The 23,044-nt window shown below is 30.7% G+C and overlaps 1 protein-coding gene across 1 annotated transcript; it reads right to left on the bottom strand.

The window, feature by feature from the left end:
• Window positions 1–5,908: 5,908 nt before the first annotated feature.
• On the bottom strand, window positions 5,909–8,619 carry LOC121229516 (chloroplast processing peptidase). Its single transcript, XM_041114082.1, has 6 exons — window positions 8,197–8,619; window positions 7,498–7,560; window positions 7,168–7,236; window positions 6,861–6,947; window positions 6,498–6,565; window positions 5,909–6,227 (listed from the first exon to the last, which is right to left on the bottom strand). Exons 1-6 carry the CDS (start codon window positions 8,422–8,424, stop codon window positions 6,158–6,160), a joined length of 585 nt encoding a protein of 194 aa, XP_040970016.1. The 5' UTR covers window positions 8,425–8,619; the 3' UTR covers window positions 5,909–6,157.
• Window positions 8,620–23,044: the final 14,425 nt, after the last annotated feature.

Raw genomic sequence — 23,044 nt, 5'->3', positions numbered from 1 at the left:
TTTAGTTAACGAGTGGGTGTAATGATAAAACACATTTTTATTTTTAAAAGAAGACATATTCACAAGCCTCAAATGTAAACTGTAAGATAAACATAAAAAATAACAAAAAAATATAAATTAACATTTAAGTTTAGAGTTAAATTAACTATTGGTGTAATAGTAAATGATTTGCTTTGTTTTAAGTCTTTGTTAACATCAAATCTTAAGTTCAAACTTGAATAACTCTCTTCCCTAACTTTGATTACAATAAGGAATTCAAGTTTAGATATCGATAACTTTAAATAATTAGACTTTCTTTAAAAAAAATCGAAATCCAAAATATTACTTATCGGTCTGTTTATTTGTACATGATTAAAAGGAGATTTAAAATAATCATACTGAAATAATAAGCACAAAGGTGGGGTATATAACAAAAAGAAAATTTAAATAAGAAAATGCCAATGATGTATTCTTTTTTCTTTCAATCCACTAAATGGTGATATCTATTGAGATATCAACATGGAGGTGAAGGCGTGAAGCAGCAGCCGCAAAAGGCAAGCAAAGGAATAAAGAGCAAGTTACGGGCCATTTATGTGTTGTAACTCACGTGCATTGGAGCCAAATTTCTGCAATATTTTAATGGCCCAAGATAATTCGGTTGATTTCTAAACATATTCTTTTTCCTTCTTTTTTAGATTTCGAGATCAATTCTAATTTGTTTTAAAATCTTACTTTTTTTTTAATTAATTTTAAACGGGAATATGAATGTTATTACAATGGAGAAACCAATGAACCGACAAGTATTGAATGTAATAATAAAGCATATTGTATTTTTAAAAGAGATGCAAGTTTAAATTTTTAAAGACGATATTATTAGAAGGGATAATCATCAACTCAAAAAAGACTGTAAAACGAATATGAAGAATATCAAAGCAACAAGGGTAAAACTAGATATTTTATATAAGAGAAGTTGAAATTAAAATATTAAATTATAATTTTTTTAGAGACAAAATAAATTTGGGAGGGATATATTTAAGCTTGTATTACAACCTTTCGTATCTTTTAGTACGATTTATATTTTAATGATCCAATTGTTAAATTTATTATTTTATTCATATAGATCATACATGTCAAAGTTGACGTAAATTTAAAATTAATGTATATAATCTTTTAGATTGATAAAATGGCCATATCAGATTGATTTAAAATTTTGCATCCATGACAAATACAATTATATCGATAAATTTAACAATTAGATTATTAAAATTTTAATCATACAAATAAATACGAAAAAATATAAAACTACTTTAATTTTACATCTGTATAAGTGAATCTCTCCCTAAATATAATTTAAAAGATTTAAATTCAATACCAAAGGGAGTTAAGGCATTACCTACCCTCTCTGGATTTTTTTTTATATGCTTTTGTCTAAATACATCAAATCTTAACTCAATGGACAAAATAAAATGGGAAGATGCCAAATTTAAAGTAGAGAAGAAAAACATAGATGATGGAAGATATGGTTGGATTTTCCTACTCACTGCCATCCAACATGATGTTCACCCTTATCTTCTCATACATTTTTTTTCTAAAACATGATATTTGGGAAATCATTCATTTACATAAAATAAACTCAAATTTAAGATCTCAAAATTTTCAAACTTTATCTTATCGTTAAATTAAAACTTTATTGACAATTTGATATATATTTAAAAAAAATTTGTATACCTGTATTAAACAAATGCTCATTTCGGATACTAATCTCAAACCGATAATCAATTAATACTAAGAGTTCTTGAAAACAGTTCAAATTCGTCTCAAAGAAAAACTCTCTTTTGTGAATGTAGAACTTGAACATAAACTCAATATCAAAATAGATTTTTCAAGGGCTAGGACGAGATGACTTAAAAAGCGAGGAGGCTAGAACTTTTATACATTATCTTTACTGTTACTTTGGGGGAAATTTGAAAAATGAGGAACAAGGTGATCTTCTAAAAATCAAAACTCGATCCATTAAGAACTTTAGGTATGATAAGGAACTTTGTACACTTCCATCATGGAAGGAAGTTTTTTGGAAGGACAAGAGTTGAGTCTCGCAAATCAAACGAGTGTGATTGATATATTTTTGGTGCATAGAGAATATGATGTCGAAGGAAGTGATGTTAAGATGATATCGACCTTATCCTTGACCCTGATGATAGAGGTGTTTATGAGCTGAATCAGACTTAAGTATGATATTAACATACTTTATACTTATCCAAGCTCGATTTGGCATGAAATATGGACTAAAATTTTGTCCAAATTTACTCATTTTAGGCCCACTCATTTTACTTTTTTAATTTTAAAAATATTTTTATATTATTTTTAATTGAATATTTTTTATTTATTAAAATTTTTATATATAACAATTTTAACTTTTTTTAATATTTACATTATAATTACTATAGATTTAATTTTTATGTGAGTTACAAATCACATAATATAAATATTACAAAAAAAAAGACTAAATTTTTCCAAATTCCGAATAGACCTTCAGGCTTGGACGGATGCCTAGCTCATGAACATGCAATCTAGAAAAAGAAAGAAGAAGAAAAATGCTTCATGGGAGCGACTATTGAAAGGGACTGAAAAGATGATAGGGCCATGATTTAAAGAAGACTTTAGGTTGGATCTACGCCAGAAGCAAGATCTTACAAGTTCGTCTCATCCTACTTTACATGTCTGAGCAATTCAGAATTGTAGGCTGATAAACAAGGAACGGAGATGGTGGATTATTATTAGAGGAAAATCAAAGACAAACTAAAAGATTTTCTCGGCGTTCAGTGATATCTAACGCTTATTGCAGGACTTTGTGCTGATTGAGACGAGATAAACGACGAGCATTTGATAAAGGAAGCATGGGCAAACAAACAAAAAAAGCTACGGATAAAGAATATTCGTATAATTGACCTTCAATTTTGAAACGCTAAAAGTACCCAATTGGTTATCTTCATATCAAAGCATCCAATTGGATAAAACATATACCATTCAAGTTGGTAAAATATATAACCAGTTAATCACCACGCCAAACCCATATTATTCACATCCACCACTGCCCGCTGCTGTTGCTCCGCCGTCGCCACTACCAGTTGTCTTGCCCTTCTGTCTTTTAAAACTTTTATAAAACGCACCAAATCCATCTGTTATCTTCTTTGATCAATAATCATTAATTTACTTCTCATTTATTAAGATTTTTCGCATCCAAATTTTACTCATGTATCATGATTTTTACATGCATGTCATCATTACTCCAAAATGAAGAATGGTACCAACAAGTATCAAATTCTGATTAAAAAATATCACATATATAAATATATTTTCGATCAATTATACACAGATAAAAAAATTGACTAAGCTACTTTTCTAATGAGACCTGCCATAGTCAATAGTTGGGAGAATGTTTGGCATCTCTAGCTAATCCTGATTTTGTAGGTGGTCTATGGTTGGATGGTCAGTAAACGCTAATCATTAACATAACAAACGATGTAAACCAACAATATAAAATTTAAATGAAAAATCATATGTATTTTAATATTGCTAATGTGATAATTTTGATATTATTTAAATCAAATAAATAATAATTTTATCCGTTAGATTTGATAACAAACAACATTATAATAATTGATTTCTCCTTCCCGATCTTTTTTCTTTTGTTACTCACATTTCCGTTTTACAGTCCATATTTGAGGTTCGTGGCTATCTCTCTTAATATTGTCGTTTCCAGGGTTTGAACCCATATCTCCCCTTGAGAATATAATGTGTCTTACCATTGCACCCAACACTTGTTGATCTAAAGTAAATAATTTTAATCACTTTATATTTTGTTACTTTATTTTAGACTTAATTGGATCCATAATATATATACACTAAAACTTCACATGGACTATTAGTTTGTTCAAATTTTGAACTCTGGATAAAGTTAAGAGATAAAACTTTGATCACGAACGATACTGAATTTGAAAAGAAACCTCTCTCCAATGTCATGCGAACCTTCCTTAACCTCCAATTCCAAAATTTTTATCAACAATTTTAAATCTTAAAATTTTAAAATTAATTTTAGGGTTTGATGGTACATTTAGAAAGTATGCCAAAATGATTTTCTTTTTCTTTGTGCAAAATCAAGTTACATGTTTGTTATTTCCTTGGTTTTTTTTTTAAGGAAATTTACATTTTCCTTATTTGCCTCGTAAAAGAAAATTATTATTATTGGTATAAAAGAGATAATCGTGTACAAATAAATTAAGAAAATTGAAAATGTTAAAAATTAAAGAAAATTCTAGTTTTATGGATATTCATGAAATTTTCATGTTGGAGAAAACAGTATATCTCCTAATTTTTTTAGGTAGTACCTGGCATGCCAGATTTAACCAGAAACTAAAGAAAAACATTGAAGATGGAAGATAAGGTTGGATTTTCCATTTTCCTACTCATTACCATCCAACATGATGTGCACCCTTATCTTCAACTATATCATTAGATCCAATTGATAACACATTTACATAAAATGAAACTTAAACTTATGCTGTTAATATTTTCAAACCTCAACTTTGACATTCAGCTAAGACTAATATATATTAAAATAGGAGTGAGCGTTTGATCGAATTGAGTGAAAAATTTTGAGTTAATCGAGTTGATGAGTCCTATTTTATCATCCTAACTCAATTTGAAAAAATAAGATAGTTTAGTATGATAAACTTATTTAAGTCCCCGAAATTATTGTCTTAGAATTTTTTTAAAAAAACTTTTTTATATATTCTTTAGGACTTTTTTTAATTTTTATAATTTTTTAAAAAATATGAAATTTGAAATTTTTATAAATATATGGATTTTTAAAAAATGATTTTGAATAATTTTTTTGAGAGGGACTAATTTGCTCATTTTCAAAATTGAGTAGGGACCAAATAGGTATTTACACCAATCTATTATTTGAATTATTCAAATTGTGAAGTTCAACCTGACTCGAACTCGAAACTTGAATTACTTCTTCGAGTTGACTCGAAAAACTTAATTTAATTAACTCGAAATTTGATTTTTAATTTTTTTTAGTTGAATTAAGTTTTGCTTACCATATATGAAAGAATAAAAAAGAATAAAAATATATTAGTAGCAACAAGTGCAAAGGTTAGTTGGAAGGATAATTGTAAGCCTAGATGTGAAGATGGTTTAGGGCTTAAGGAACTAGGAAGCTGGAATGTGGACCAACTTAATTCAAGTAGGATTTCTTTGGGTAGAGTGGGTTAAAGCTTATGTTGTAAAAGCTAGGAGTCTATTCCAGATTTCTCCTCCTCAAGGTTGCAATTGGAGTCGGAGGAAACTTCTTAAGTTGAGGTGTAAAATTGACCGCATTATTTATCTCCAATTAGGGGAGCTTATTGTTTCTAGTTACAAGTATCCAGTGAGTTTAGTTTGGAATGGTATTTGAGAAAGGAATGCGAAGATCACTGCTGTAGTTTCTTTTTTCATATTCCTAAGCATTCAGTCATTGCTTGGATGGCAATTTAGGTTGTCAACCAACAGGTTGTTGGCTTGAGGCTTGTAAGCTGATGGATGTTGAAGTCTTTGTTACTCTGACTTGGAGACTTGGAAACACTTATTTTTGGAATCTTCTAATTCAAAGGTGATGTGGGGAGGGATTCTTAGGCTTTGTTCTGTATAGAGATTCGCAAGGCAATGACAGTATTATTTGATTTGGAAGGAAAGGACTTTATCAAGGACTTTCACACCCAAATTTCACTAATCTACTATAATTTTTATGCGCATGTCAACCGTTTGATGGCTTTGAATTAACAATCATAACTCCAAAGTGAAGAATGGTACCGAGTCCAAGTACCGGATCATCGTTAAAATGTTTATAATTTGATGGGAATAATATTTGATGCACTAAGCGTAATTAAAAATAAATTCTAATTTATTTACTGATCCATCTAAGAAGGAAGTATGAAACAAACACTAGTGTTTCTCAACTCTTAACCATCCACAATCATGAAACTACTACTGTCTAGGATTCAATTTACAGCCATATAAACAAGCTTACATCGATAGCATCCGGAAATAAATCCATAGAAAAAATTCGCGACACGAGTACAACTCCATGTATCTACACTTCAGCTAAACTACATGTCTGAATTTGCAGCAGGTCTCAATGGTTGGATGGTCTATAACAGCACATCGCATATCTTCCAACAATGTTTTCCACAGGCAGAGGGCCCCTGGTTATCAATCAACATTGATGACATATCACATCATGAATCACATTTCAAATGATGAAGTACAATAAGAGGAACGCACAGTATTATATATCTATATATATATATAGCCAAATCAAAACATTCAAGAAGATACTCTCATGGAACATTAAGTTCTTAAGGAGCCTTTTCAAGGGTGAAGTATGTTTTAAACCATATCTATGTTATCAAGAATCATAAAGAACAAAAGAAATAGAACTGAATACAAAAGAACAGGAAAAAGAGTGGATATACCAGTCATGCGAGTCGTAGCTGTTATTACGGTTGTCTCCCAACACATAAACATGACCACTAGGAACATACTGCAGATACAAGAAAAATGATGTAGTCGGCATTAAACAACAATTGCAAATAGTGTACCACCCAAAGCCATATGATAAACCCAAAACTAAAATGATCTGAATGATGGAGGCTCGGATGCCTACATCATGGAGTCTACCGGGATTTTTCATGCTCACATTTAATGCAAAACAGTAAAGGAGATTTTCTAGGTAATTGGTGATTAATTTACCATGGTGGTTCATACCCCATAATGTCGAGCTTATAATACCGGAAAACTAGATGATTACATGGAGAGACAAAAAAAGGGGGACTCACATTTAACTCTAATGTGTATGATGGTCGTTCAGCTATGAAATCTTCATTTTGAGCAACACCATTGACATAGAGTGACCCATGATGAACCTGCATAGTATCAAAGGAAAATAATTCAGAAGAAGAAGAGCCTTCAGCATTACGTTGCCACAAGTAGGTTTCTTTTTAGCAGTTTGGATTGAGACACTGTGCTGCAGATATTAGGATCTATACGAGTAAATGTCTAAATGAATAAAGGAGCTTCAAAAGCTTTCCCTAAAGAGATAAAAAATGTATAAATGGAGAAAACTGGTTACAGAATCAGTAATACCTGAACCACATCTCCACCTTTTGCTACAATTCTCTTAATAAGAACAGCATCCTTCCCAAACCCAGTCTCCTATAGCCACAAAATGAAGATAAGAATACTTAGTTGAAGTTTTCTATCAGGTGCCAACAATTAGGCAGTTCTATACTACTATGTTGCTACGACTCTTTGTTCTTCTTGAAGTATTTATGTTCAATGCATATATGAATAACATAGGTATGGGGTATAAGTATAACCCATCAAGAACACTCCAAAAATATGGAAAATCATAGAAACAAATTGAACATACCTGGGTTAAACACATAGTAATACAGCCATACGAAACCAACAAACCTGCTCTGGGGGTCGGAATGTGACGATATCATTTATTGCAGGACTCCTAAAAAAGTACGAGGCCTGCACAAGTTGTAAAGTGAAAAACTAAAATGAGAATAAGCAACATTATGGTGCATATAAGCAAATCAGAATCATTACTCTTAAGTCAATCATGATGCATACTATTACTATGCAAGAATGGCATAATGACGGAGCTCTTTTAAATTTGCATTAGTGTGAAGAAGATTAAGGGAAAAACAGGGTTTGTTTGCAGATTAGGAAAGGACGTTTCCATTTCATTTAATTTTCCCCTTAAGGTCAATCGATTCCTGAGAAAAGTGTAGGGTAAGCAAATCCATCTTTGGACACAACATTCGTGAAACATCCCTGATAAGAATGCCATTGAATAGTGAATGAAATAAATGAAATAACTTTAAATCACGTTCTAGTTCAAGTAGCCACTGTACTCGGCAAATTCAGAAAAATTACTTCCTAGAAATTCAAAAAACACGAAATGATTGCATGATGAACCAAAATTTGAGATCATCCACAGAATTAAATCAGAAGAAATGGGATAAGACAGCTACAGATGATCATGATTTCTAAAGCTAAAAACCCCTAAACTGAGTTGAACTGCAAAGATCGTAGTATTAACCACCATTAAACGAACAAAACCATCAAGATAATAATAATAATAATATTATTATTATTATTTACCTTTTCGACAATGATTCGATCACCAACACGAAGAGTAGGGTACATAGAAGAAGAAGGAATGAAACGAATCTCAGAAAAGGTGGACCATAAAAGAGCTATGACTAAGAACCTAAAGAAGCCATCGAAACCAGGCCATCTAAGGAAACCCCAACTCTGGCAAGGCATCCATCGTCGCGAAGGGAAGGTTATAAATGACTTGTACAAAGCACATGGTCTCAGAAAACTCATCGTCCCCAAAATGCAAATGATCGAAAACAAAAAAGAAAAAAAAAGGTTGAAGCTCAGCACTTAAAAGTTTACTTGGAAAGAGAGTGGAAGGGGGGCGGGTGGTTGTCAAAGAGGCTGCTTTGACTAGACTTTGCCTTGGAGAGGAAGATTCATTATCGAGAGACACTGAGTTGAATTGTAGTGGTATGAAACATTGACCCCAGCTTTACTCGAGCCCATTTAAACCGTTGTGCCAAAAATTTAAATATTCTAATAAAAATTGAAACTTCGATTTTATGAACTCATAAATTTTTTTTTATAGATGAGGGAAGGGGTTGTCAGCATTTGAACCCAACAACTCAACTCATACATTAAACTTATAATTTAATATTTTTATACACTATATAATAATTAAACCTTCCTACAAATAAGAAATTGATTAGATATGAAGTCATAATTAAATACGAAAATTTTAATAAATAATTTATTGAATAAATTTATAGTTCTAAAAGTCACATAAAATAACAGCTGCGATGTAATAAAAGTTACAATTGTGTCTTTTATCTATTAGATAACATTTGTGACATTTTTTAAAACATAGCCCAACTTAAATTTGCCACAACCGTTTTGCATAATGCTTATGATGGCAGTTCACCATCCTCAACGAAATCTACACTGCTATTTAGAATTACAAGTGAACTCATTTCAGAACTTAGTGGAATAGTTTATCCAACAAAGAATTGGAATAGTTGTGCTGTTGCTGATGGTGTCCAATGCCTTCTTTAGTTGTGGAAGGGTTGTCAGCATTTGAACCCAACAACTAAACTCATACATTAAACTTAAATTTTAATATTTTTGTACACTATATAATCATAATTAAACCTTACTAAGAGCAAGAAATTGTTTAGTTATGAAATTATAGTTAAATAGGAACATTTTGATAAATAATTTACAGGATGAACTCATAGTTCTAAAAGTCACACAAGGTAATAGCTGCGATGTAATAAAAGTTACAATTGTATCTTTTATCCATTAGGCAACATTTGTGACATTTCTTAAAACATAGCCTAACTTAAATCTGCCACAATCGCTGCGCATAATGCTTATGATGGCAGTTCACCATCCTTCACGAAATCTGCATAGCTATTTAGAACTGCGAGTGAACTCATCTTAGAAGTAAGTGGAACAATTTATCCAACAAAGAACTGGAATAGTTGTGTTGTTGTTGATGGTGTCCAATGCCTTCTTTAGTCATGGAAGAAATCTGAAGGTATTGAAGGAGGGCAATACTTCTTTACAACACATTGATACTGTGCCAAAAAAAAAAGGAAATTTTGATATTTTTATACACTATATAATAATAATTAAACCTTACTGAAAATAAGAAATTGTTTAGATATGAAGACATAGTTAAATAGGAAAATTTTGATAAATAATTTAGAAGATGTACTCATGGTTATAAAAGTCACACAAAGTAACAGTTGCAATGTAATAAAGTTACAATTGTGTCTTTTATCCATCAAGTAACATTTGTGACATTTCTTGAAACATAGCCCAACTTAAATTTACCACAACTGTTGTGCATAATGCTTGTGATGGCAGATCACCATCCTCAACGAAATCTGCACAACTATTTAGTACTATGAGTGAACTCATCTTAGAACTGAGTGGAACAGTTGATAGCAAGTTAATTTTGTGCTTTTAATATTTTATTTTTAGCTAATTTTTGAATAAAATGCTACCAAGCTTGTGTCTTTCTTATCAATGATAAAATTGGAATATCAAAATTTAAAAATAAATAAAATAGGCTAAATTGAAACGAAAAGCAATGAAGAGGCCCATGTTGAAGAATTGATGAATTAATGGTTGACTGGTTGAAATCAAATTTTTATTTCGAAATTGTCAAAATTCTATGAATTGTATGAATATGATTTTTTGTTGATATTTTTAGGAAAAAAATCTTACTAAATTTAGTATGAGAAATGTATATAAATATTTAGTGTTAGTGGCCTTTGAAAACACACTTGCAAATTGAATGAACTTTATTCCTTTCTTTTCTTTCACATGACAAAGCTAAGTGCAGACATTCTGCCATTCTTTTTCCATTTCTTTATTTTGGTTAAATTTATTCTTAAGTCCCTTTCTCTTTCCACCTTTCACCATTTTCATTTAAAATCATTTTCATACACCAACTAGCATGATTAATCTCATGCTTTACTAAGTCCCTTTTAGCTTTAACTCGATTATCACTCCAACAAAAAAATTATAGGATATGAACCCGCACTAAAAAAATTTCAACACGGTATTCGCTATCTCTCCAGTATATAGGATAGTATAAGTTTGTTCCTTAAAGTTAATTCAATTTCAATTCAAAAATCATAAGTTAGGTTGGAGTTGTTTGGCGTACAGTTGGGAAAACGAGTTGGTGTTTGCCAAGTTCGAATTCTCATGAACAAATTGGTGTGTCCAAGTGGGTAAGGGTTAGTTAGACCTCCATCAAGGGAGATAGTCATTGAATTTAAACGATCTGCACGGTTGAGGCTGTTAATTCGAGCTAGATCACAAGACTGTCGAAGCCTTAAATTACACAAGGAAAAATTGGCAGTTGAGGCATCTTTAATTGCTATAACCAACTTATCGCTTAGAAGGAAAAACCATTTTTCAATGATCGATTTAAGTTTGTAGTGTACCGAGGCTGAGGTTAAGCTTTAATATATTTGATTCACCAGTTTATTTTATTCCAATTAATTTATTTGCAATCACAAATCTATTTTTACTTTACTTTATAATTGTTTTATATTGTTATCTTTATCAACTAAAACCCCTTCATTTTTATTTATTTTTCAGCTCTGCACATTCAAGTCGAGGGTACGATAGTTGCCTAGACTCAAAAATCTGGTCACAAAAATAGGAAAATTAGGAATCTCAATCCCTGTAGGATCGACCCTACTACTCTATACTACTATTTAATTAAGTTAGAGTGTAGGAATTTATATTTGGTGGTTTCAACGCCTATCAAATTTTGGCGTCGTTGCTAGGGACTGGAAATTATTCTAATTTATTTTTATACTTATGACCGAGTCAGAACTAGGAATGTAACACACCCTACCCATATCCATTGCCGAAATAGGGTACGAGGTATTACCGGAGTTTATTGAATATTTTCAGATAATTCTGAGTCATTTATTATTCATATTTTGAAAATAACCATAACGTCTCTCTATTGGGCCCTCGAAGCCCCAAACATACATTAGAAACCAACCGGAATTAAATCGGGATCATAGAATTTTTTTTTGCAAAATCTTAAATTATATTTTCATCTAAGTACTTACCATTTCAATGCTCCTTATAATTAAACATGTTACCATTCAATCAATAGCTTGACACTTGTCTAAACGTCAAACAACATCATTGTTAGTATACTTGCACATATTTCATATAAATTCAACATTGATATACCTATTTTCTCGACGTATCACACTTGAGTTTAATAATAGTCTCAACTTACATAATTTCCTTGTATCAACATATCAAAGATAATCATATATGTACATGTCACGAAATATATTATTCTCTTACTGTTTCTTCATAAGCATATATCATTGATTTCGTTATATCAATATTTCATACACCATCATTTCCTTATATCTTATGTATATTTATTTTGGTAATAGTTCGTATTAAACTTAACATAAATTAAATTCCATGTACCTATACTTATTTCATTTATCTATCTTCTTAATTATTTCATACAACTATTTTTCCATATGACCAATTCCTGTAAACATTTCACACAACCATTTTGTATAACCAATTCATATAACAATTTGTCATCTGGTACATATTACCTGAATATTAGTTGTTCAATAGATGTATTGGCGTCTCTCATCCACGATCTTATTTATCTTCAACATGATGCCACAGTATCTTGCAACTATGGTCTTACTCATTTTCTGTCATGTTGTCATGGTATCTTTCAACCATGGTCTTATTCATTTCCCCGTCATGTTGCCATGGTATCTTTCAACCATGGTCTTACACATTTCATATCATGTTGCCATGGTATCTTTCAACCATGGTCTTACACATTTTCTATCATGTTGCCATGGTATCTTTCAACCATGGTCTTACACATTTCATTTCAGAAAGCACACTCCCGCGAACCTCATCCTTACAACGGGATTACCAGTCCAGGCTAAATCCCTTGTAATATAAACTCATATAATATTGTCGGGATTACCAGTCCAGGCTAAATCCCCTGCAACGACAATTACTCTAATGAGCTTGGATCTGAATTACCAGTCCAAGCTAAATTCAGACCCTAATTTGGATTACCCGTCCAAGCTAAATCCATTTTCCAAATATTCTTCGGGAGGGCTATATCAGAATAGGATCACCCATCCGGGCTAGATCCTTTTTACCGTCAATTCTTTTTCAGAGATCCATCGAATTTTCCCTTCATTCAACCGAGATTTCTTCCCCTTTTTATCAAATATATCAATGTTTCATCAATTTTCATACAATGAACATTCAAATCATATTCACATCAATAACATACATTTCAAGCATTTAAGAATATAATTCAAGTTACACGATCTTACCTCGTTGCTTGTTTGTGTTTATAATTTCACTAATCCGATAACATTTTCTTTTCCACGTTCAAGTCTCGTATTTGTGCCATCCGTATCTTTATAAATAACTTTGATCATAATTTTTATTCATTTCACATTCTGATACGATCAATCAATATTTTAGGCAAAATTACCATTTTACCCTTAAACTTTTAATTAATGACAATTTTATCTTTAGGCTCAGAAAAATAAAATTCTTATAATTTAATCCTTGTTTCAAGCCTAATTATTCTCAAACATATTGATAACAGCCCATGAATTCTATGAAATATCAAAATTTTCCATAATTTCAACACTTTTCAATTTAATCCCTAAAACATGTTTTCACTCGATCTTAGTTTAAATTAATAATTTCATTCAATTTTGTAATTTAAATAATAAAATAACACAATTCATGCAATTTGGTCATTTCTGACATTTTTACAAAATTGCCCATAAAATTTTATTTTCATTCAATTTAGTCCTTGAGCCTAAAACATGCAAATTAGCCATGCTAGCTGAATATTCATATATATTTTTCCTCTTCCTCCTCTCCATCCTTAATTTATATAACATGCTACAAGTAACATTATAAATAATTTCACTATTTACTTATATGTATATTCAAAACTGTCCATTTGCATTATAGTCACTAAATTATTTATATCTTAAGATACAGAACTCAAAATTAAGATCCGCTAATTTTCCATGAAACTAGACTCACATATCCTCTTACCATAAAATTTTAATAATTTTTTATTTATCCAATAAGTATTTTTTATTCTTTAAAGTCACCCCTATTCTGCTGTCTGACAGTTCCGACGCTTCTTCACTAAAAATTAATTATCTCCTCATACAGGATTTAAATGATGTTACCATTTATTTCTCTTGAAAACAGACTCACTCGGAATTCTAATAATATAAATTTAATTCCATAATTATTTTTTTCAATTTTAAATGATTTTCCAAAATCAGAATAGGGGAACCCGAATTCACTCTGACCTTGTCTCACAAAATTTATTATTTTTCATAATTTACAATTCCATTGCTTACACCGTTTCTTTTATAAGAAACTAGACTCAATAATATTTAATTTCATATTTTTTTCATCCTCAAATTCGATTCTCAAAATTTATGGTGATTTTTCAAATTTAGCCTACTACTGCTGTCCAAAACTATTTTAGTGCAAAATGTTTATTTACCATGTTTATAACACCCTTATTTTCTTTCTCTGCACTATTTCTCATTATTTTCTCTTATCTTCTCTTCACTAACATATTAAGAAAAGAAGACCATATAAAATAAAACTCTACATTAGCATCAATTCCATGCTTTTTCAACAATATCAAACTTAAAAATATATTGAAATCTTGATGTTCTTACCTTGTTTCATTGATTTCAACCTTTAACTTTATTTTCTCTCTCCTCCAGCTTCTATTTGTTGAATCTAACTTGATATTTTAGCTCCCCATTTTCTCTTTATTATTTTTCTCTCTTGGTAACCATAGAAATTCCTTTAATTTCTAGGTGAAAATGGTGAATTTTTTGTGAAAGGACTAAATTGTAAAGAAAAGAAAGTTTTTTTCTTCTCTTCTTTCTAACGTGGGGTGCATGGAAGAAGATGATGGTTGGGGTGTGTGTTCCATCTTTCTCTCCACACATATATATTTATACTAAATAAAATAATAAAAAATCATTAAAATTATTAACTAATTAGTTAATCTAAAATATCACCAACATCGTCATTGCCTTCTAGATTTCTCTCTCCTTTTAATTAACCATTTTGCCCTTTATAATCTTTAAAATTCCATCCTTAGGTCATCACTTAATTTGGTAAAATTACAATTTAGTCCCTCATAATTCTTTACCTATTCAATTTGGTCCTAGTTCATCCATTTTCTTTAGTTTCTAGATCATTTCATCCTTAAAATATTTGTATTATTAGTCCTTCAAATTTTTCATATTTACACCTTAACCCCTCAAATTTTGAGTATTTACTCTTGAGCAATAAAACTTTTCTCACTTTTACAATTTAGTCATTTCCTGAATTAATATATCATAATATAATTCCCAAGGTTGACATAACTCAAAATTTCCCTTTTTATCACTTTCTTTATTTTACTATATCAAAGATAATATCTTACTGTAAAAATTTTCCGAATATTACAAGAAACCTTAGAGTTTGAATTGGAAATCAAGAAATTAGCTCGAACGTTACGAAAAAGTTATTCAACGTGTATAACAACTGCAAGTGAGAGAGGACAAATACGAAACACTATCTTACACAGAAGTAATAGACGATATACTTAGTGAACCTGAAGAAATGACGAATCAAACCATTCGACAACTCGCTGTGACACCGGATGAGCAACAACCGTTGTGCATAACTTATCCGATGGGAGCAACACCATTTGAATTAAAGTCGAGCTTAATTAATTTATTGCCTACTTTTCGTGGTTTGAAAAACGAGAAACCATAGGGAGCAACTGAGGATAAAATTAAACTTCGAGCTTTTCATTTTTTATTAGTCGACTCTGCTAGAGAATGACTCTTTTATTTACCTCATAGTAGTTACTACATGGTCTGATATATCTAGTTTATTTCTTTAAAGATTTTTTGCAATAGTTCTGGCAGCCGAATTAAGAAGAGGCATTGTAGAAATTCGGCAAAATGAGACTGAATCTGTAACAGCCAAATTTTTCAGTGGTGTCGGAAACAGTGATTCGAGATCTCTAAATCCGACGAGTATGTTTAGAAATTTTAACAAATAATAATTATAGGCCAAGTGCGAACTTAAATGAATTGTTTTTAATTAGTGAATTTTGCGATTTTAAAAGAATTAATCAGGTAAATTTGGTTGAAAACGAGGTATCGAGACCTCGGATTTATAAACCGAGCCATAAATATTTTTATAAATATTTATGGAGTGTTATTAAGTTAGTATTAAAGTTTCGTTAGAAAATTTTAACGTTTGGTTAGTCAATTAATTAAAAAGGACTAAATTGAAAATAGTGTAAAATTTATTAAATTGTGATTAAATAGTTTAAGTGATTAAAAAGGAGGGATTTAAAAGGCAATTGGACCCAAATTGTATGGGCTGGACGGTTGGGCAAGAAAATCAGCAAAAAAGACAAGGAGAAACAAGGGCAAAATGGGAAATTTTGCAAATTAAACATATAAAACAAGACAAATTTGAAAAATCTAGAGATATCATCATTTTTCTTCAGCAAAAACGCCATGGGAGGTCTGAAAGCTGCTGGTTTTTCATACTTTGACATAAGTGAGTTCAATTCTTACCCTTTTCTTTGAGATTTTTATGTTTTTGTGACTTTTACAATTAGGTCCAAGTGTTTAATTCATTAGTTTTTGATTTTATGAACAAAATTAAAAGCTATCATTGATAAGTGTTAGCTATTTATGATGAAATAAAATGAATTTGAAGCTTTGATTTTGTTGTTTGATGATTTTATCAAGTAATTTCAATAGAAATTGATTTTAGGACCTAATTGTGAAAAAGTTGTGAATTAAGGTTTAGTGTTAAAATTCTGATTTTTAAAGATTGTGTAATAGTTTAGAATGATGGAATAAAATGTTAATTGAGAAAAATTAGCTTAATAGATGGGCTAATTGAGCAAGGACTGAATTGTATGACCTTTGAAATTTAGAGGAAAAATGGTAATAAACATCTTGAACTAAAACAATATTGGACAGCAGAAGTAGACTAACTTTGAAAAATCACCATAAATTGTATAAATCGAATTAGAAGATGAATAAAATATGAAATTAAAGCTTATTGAGTCTAGTTTTTCATAGAAGAAACGGTGTAAGCAATGGATTTGTAAATTATGAGATATAATGAATTTTGTGAGACAATGTTAGAATGAATTCGGGTTCCCCTGTTTTGACTTTGGAAAATCACCAAAAATTGGAGAAAATTAATTAGAGTCTCAAATTTATATGCTTAGAATCCTTAATGAGTCTATTTTCAACATTATCCGAATTTTGTACTGTGATATAATTAATTTTTAGTGAAGAGAGGTCAGAACTGTTGGATAGTGAAACAGGGGAAACTTAAATGAATAAACTGTACTAATTGGCTAAACCAAAAATTCTTAAAATTTTATGGTGGAATTATATGTGAGTCTAGTTTTAGGTAAAATTTACGGATCTTAGTTTTGAGCTCTGTAGCTCGAATTATAAATAATTGAGTGACTATTACTCGTGTGAACAGATTGATGTGAGCATTAATAAGTAAATTGTGAAATCGTACTTACAAGAATGTTATATACATTAAGGATGTGGAATGGAGAGGAGGAGGAGGAAAAAATATATATGAATATTCAGTTAGCATAGCTAATTTGCATGTTTTAAGCTCATGGACTAAATTGAATAAAAGTAAAACTTTAGGGGGTAATTTTGTAAAAATGTCAAAAATGACTAAATTGAAGGGAATAAATTGTTTTATTATCTAAATTAATAAATTAAATGAAATTATCAATTTAAGATTGGGTGAAATTTGAGAAAATGGTAAATTACCAATATGCCCCTAAATCTTGATATTTCTGCAATTTAGTCAGGTAGGTTCGGATACCCTGAATGAGCAAGTAAATATGACAATTTAAGTATTGTATCGTATTTTATATGATATTTGAATTGAATATATGAAAAGGATGTTACATGAAACATGAAAATGAATACTAAATAATATAAATTAATTGAAATTATTCTGAAAATTTCGGTAACACCTCGTATCCTATCCCGGTCTCAGGTACGGGTATGGGGTATTACAGAATCGATCTATGATTACTGGAAGCAGCGCAAAAACTTGTGTGCAAGTTGTCCACAACATGGCCAGGCTGAACAATCGTTTATGCAGTATTTCTATTAGAGGTTACTCCCAATGGAAAATAATATGATAGATGCTGCTAGTGGAGGGGCACTTGTAAATATGACACCTCAAAGAGTAAGAGGGTTAATTTTGACGATGGCTGTAAATTCCCAACAATTTTTACCAACTATAGAACCTACGAGAAGGGTTCATAAGCTAAGTACTCCATCATTAGAAGAAAAAAGTGAAAAGTTCACTAATGTTGTTCAAAATTTGCTTGTAGGAAAATCGAACCCAGCTTGGTTGTGCGGGATTTGTGCCATGCCTATCATCCAATTGACTTGTGTTCAATTTTACACAATGACATAACAGCACAAGTAGATGCCATTGGGAACTTCTTAGGCCCACCTCAAAGGCATTATGATCCACCTTCGAATACTTATAATGTAGGGTATACAGACAACCCAAATCTAATTTATGGATCGAACCCTTGATATAATCAACCGTATCAACCAATGCCATCTCCGCCTCAACAGTATTAACTTCCAAAGTCATCTATTGAAACCATACCAGAGAGGTTAGCTGTTAGCACCAAAAAGTTTCAACAAAAGGCTGAAGTGCACTTCTAAGAAGTAGATTAACAAATAAGTAAGCTTGTGCTTACGTTTAGTCGTTTGGAGACCCAAAGGAAATTGCCATCTCAAACTGAGCCAAACCCATAACAAAATACAAGTGCTATGATAATAAAAGATAGAATGGTTTTAGAGCCAGAACATGGTACGAATCATGCCCACAACACTGGACGAGAAGAAAATAAACTTCACACAGAGGCTCCAACGAAGTCGGCACCACAAAAACCATTCGTGGTACCACCCCCATTTCATAGAAGGCTCGCCCAATGTAATAAGGAATGAGAAGATAGAGAAATTCTAGAGACATTCCAAAATGTAGAAATTAACATTCCCTTACTCGATGCAACGAAACAAGTTCTGCGCTATGCAGAATTCTTGAAAGAATTATGCACTGGCAAAAAGAAACTCTAAGGAAACGAAAGGGTAAATGGGAGAAAATGTTTCGTTGTTTTACAAAAGAAAATCTCACCTAAGTGTAAGGATTAATATATATTTTCGATATCTTGCAAAATAGATAATGTTGGCATAAAGAAAGTCGTGTGTGATTTAGGAGCATCTATTAACGTTATGCATATATTTATTTTTAAATTGCTAAACACGAGTCCTTTGAAAGAAATAGGGGTCATTTGAAAGAAATATGGGTGATTATTCAATTGGCAAATAGGTAATATGTGTATTCAAAAGAGGTGTTGGAAGATTTCCTCGTCAAGGTAAATGAACTAATTTTTCCTGCAAATTTTTACATCATCAACATGGAGAACGACAATTCAGAAAAATTTTCCGATATCCTACTCGGGAGACCATTTTTGAGTACTGTATAGACAAAGATTGATATGTAGAGTGGAACACTCACTATGGAGTTCGATGGAGAAGTTGTGAAATTTAATGTTTATAAGGTCATAGGTCGTTCCAGCACGATTATGAATATTTCTAATGCTGATATAATTGAGCCTTTAACTAAGCTGCATTTTGAATATCATGAAGAAGATAAGTTACAAACGATTTTTTCTAGAAGTTTAGATTTTGATACTATAAAAGAACTAGAGGAATGGATGACAATTGAAGAGTTAATTCGCGAAACAATTGCTCATATAGAGGCATCGCAATTTCATAGAAATTCAGGTAAAACCTTTGAATTATCTGCTTTGCAAACTAAACTTTTGTCTTCCATTTTGCAAGCCTTGGAATTGGAACTCAAACCGTTATCGGAACATTTAAAGATTCCGATAGAGGAAAAGGCAAAACCCGAATGGAGAAGCTCAAATACACCTCAATCCATCGATGATGCAGGAATCCAGAAAGTCCTTTAAGGTCAATGGGCAAAGGTTGAAACCATTTTACAAGAACTTCCAACTATATATGGTGGAAGAATTAATTCTCAAAGAACCAAACGAACAACACTCAGGTCGTCGAGTTAACAACATCAAACAAAAGCACTTTTTTAGAGGCAACTCATAAATATTTATTTCAATTTATTTAATTTTGAATTCGATTTAGTTTATGTTGAAAAAAAAAGATTATTGTTTAATCTATTTTAATGTGTTGCTTTCTAGGAATAATAATAGAGACTTAAATATCAAATATCCTCACTATATTGCAAAGCCATCATCTCCTCCACCTTCTGCCGAATTAAACATGCACGAGGAGTACATTTGACCCTTCTCTTTCTCAATGTAGGCTAAATAGGGGGTATTGGAGTAGTAAATATGCATGATTGTTTCTCTTTCGCATGTGTTAATTCTTATGTTGGGATTATTCGTTAAGTTGTTTGACATTGAGCCTCTAATTCCTATGCCTAATCAATTTAGATAGCTGGGTGGTTCTTGAATTAAAATTTTCATTATGTAGTTTAATCAACGTGTGTTATAATGTTGAAATATTATAATTAGATTGTTTCATGAAAATTGATTCTTTAGAAATTTGCTTGGTAAGTATATCATTATTAGTTATTTAATTTTAAATTTATTTGTTAATGTTTTAAAAAAAATCTACTCCACTGATAGCTTGGGTTATGAGTGAAGATTTATGGAATGTGACCAAATTTAATAACCGGGATGAGGTGCTTGGGTTATCATCTCATTTTGCATAAAAAAGGTTCGAGTGACGAATCAGAAACTTGCAAACACTCCACTAACCGAGCTACCATTAGTAGGGAAAAATAGCTCGTTTGGAGACGTGTCAAATTGAGTAACTGGGACAAGGTACTTGGGTTGTCATCTCATTTTGAACAAAAAGGTTTGACTATGTCCCAAATTTGCTGCATTTAATTGAGAATAAATTCCTTGCAAAGTTTGGTTCAATTTTCAATTTAGTGAAATGATTGAATTTAAATGTTTAACTTTATGGACACTGTCGAAACCATTTTTTTGAAAAGGGGGGTCGACTTTATATTTTGAAACGAAAACAAAAATTGGGAGTCGCCACCAATCTTTTTTGTTTAGGTGTGATCGGATCACCTAGAAATTTTGTCATTTTCATAAAATATTTCGATTTACTAAAACAACAATTTTGGTCTACGAAATTTGAGAAAACGGGTTCGGGAGTCAGTTACGTACGAGGAAGGATTAGCACCCTCGTAACACCTAAAATTGGTACCTAATTGATTAATTAATATCTTAATGTCTAAATTTAAAAACTCGAAAAGAATTAAAAGTACGATCCTCTCTTTTTTGATTTTTTATGAAGAGTTTGCTTGCGTAAATCGAAACAGATGTTAAAGACCTTCTTGTCCCGAAGTAATGAAATGCCACATCTAGTAAGTTAGGACACAACATTTTAAAACCTCGAGAATAAGCTTGTCTTTTGATTTTCAAAATTCACGCGTTTTAATTTCAAAAGGTTATTCGGTTATTTAGGTTAAACGAGAAAAATCGGAACCCAGTAAGTTAGGGTACGATTTCTCGAATTTCCCAAAAAAGCGAAATATTGCCTTATTTTAAAAAATTTTCTTTTTGAATAATAACGAGTGCAACACTTAGCAATGTGCGTTTATTTTGTTTGAATTAAAATAAAACGATTTATTGGATAAATGTAACGAGGCTTGATTCCTAGGGGGATGATATAAATAAAAGCATAGTGCGACATGGAACGATGATACATGAATAAAATATTACACAAGCGAATGACAATAATATGAACATGAATAAGCGAATTAAAGAACATGCAATGGCAATAGTCTTACAACATACATCATTTAAAATACCAACAATAATAATCAAAAGAATGAAATAACATAAAGCAATTTTAAAATAAATAATGAGACAACTTTAAATAAATAAAAAAACATAAAAAAAATTTAAAGTGAATAGTATAAAACAATTTTAAAAAATTAATATACCAAACAATTTAAAATAAAGCAACTTAAAATAAATAACGTATATAATCATTTCAAATAACATATAGAAAGTCTAAAATAATAACATGTAAAAAAAATAAAGTAAATATTATACCTAAAATGTAAAAAACAGTTTAATATAAATAATATATATAAAAATAAAAGTGTTTAAAATAAAAAATATATAAAAATTTGAAAATAAATAATCTCAGAAAAGTTTTAAGAATAAACAATATATATAAATTTATAATAACAATTCAAAAATAAGATATAAAAAGAATTTAAAATAAATAATATATAAAATAATTCAAAATCAAATTTATTAAAACAGTTTAAAATGAATACTATTTATATAAAAAAATTTTAAGATGAATAATATATAAAACGGTTTATAAAAGCTGAAATTAAATAAAAGAGGACTTAATTAGGACAAACGCGAAATTAACAATAAAAATCATAATAAAATAAACAAAGAAGGACCAATTTAGAAAAGCGCGCAAGGGTAGAGGACTAAGTGGGCAAAAAACCCATTCTTGGACACGTATCCTTTCCCCAGAGGATCGGCGTGGCAAGGACTAAATCGAAGCATGCGAGAAATGTTCGGGCTAATTTTAAAAGAAAAGAAAATAAATAAAGTGAACTAAATCAGAACAGTCCATAAAGCGGAGGGACTGTAATGGCGTAAATTCAATGTTATCGGAACAGTGGTTTCGTAACCACAAATCTGATTTAAAGAGAAATTTATTTCAATATTTTTGCTTGAAAATTTATATGATAGGAAAATCGTATGAAAATATTGATAGGAAAATTTTATCAATTTAGTGATTAGTTAGAAAAAAAATTATTGAAGAAATTGGGTAAAATAAGGTATCGGGACCTCTATCTCGTAAAACCGAGTCAAAAATAATTTTATAAATATTTATGAAATGTTATTAATGTGGTATTAAAATTTTGTTAGGAATTTTTAATGTTTGGGTAGTCAATTAAATGAAAAGGACTGAATTGTAATAGGTGTAAAAGTTGCTAGAGTGATTAAATAGCTTATTAGTCTAATGAGAAAGGATATAAAAGGGAATTAGACCCAAAAGTTATTTGGGCTGGACGGCAAGGGTATGAAATCAGCAGAAAAATTGATAAATTAAGGGTAAATTTGGAATATTGCAAAATTAACTAAATAAAACTAGGACTTAATAGGAAATATCTAGATTTCTCTTCATTTCTCTTCAATTCCAGCAGC

This window comes from Gossypium hirsutum, chromosome A05 (assembly GCF_007990345.1).
Source record: "Gossypium hirsutum isolate 1008001.06 chromosome A05, Gossypium_hirsutum_v2.1, whole genome shotgun sequence".
NCBI lineage: Eukaryota > Viridiplantae > Streptophyta > Magnoliopsida > Malvales > Malvaceae > Gossypium > Gossypium hirsutum.
The sequence above is the reverse complement of the archived record's forward strand: the minus strand, read 5'-3'. Positions and strand labels throughout refer to the sequence as shown.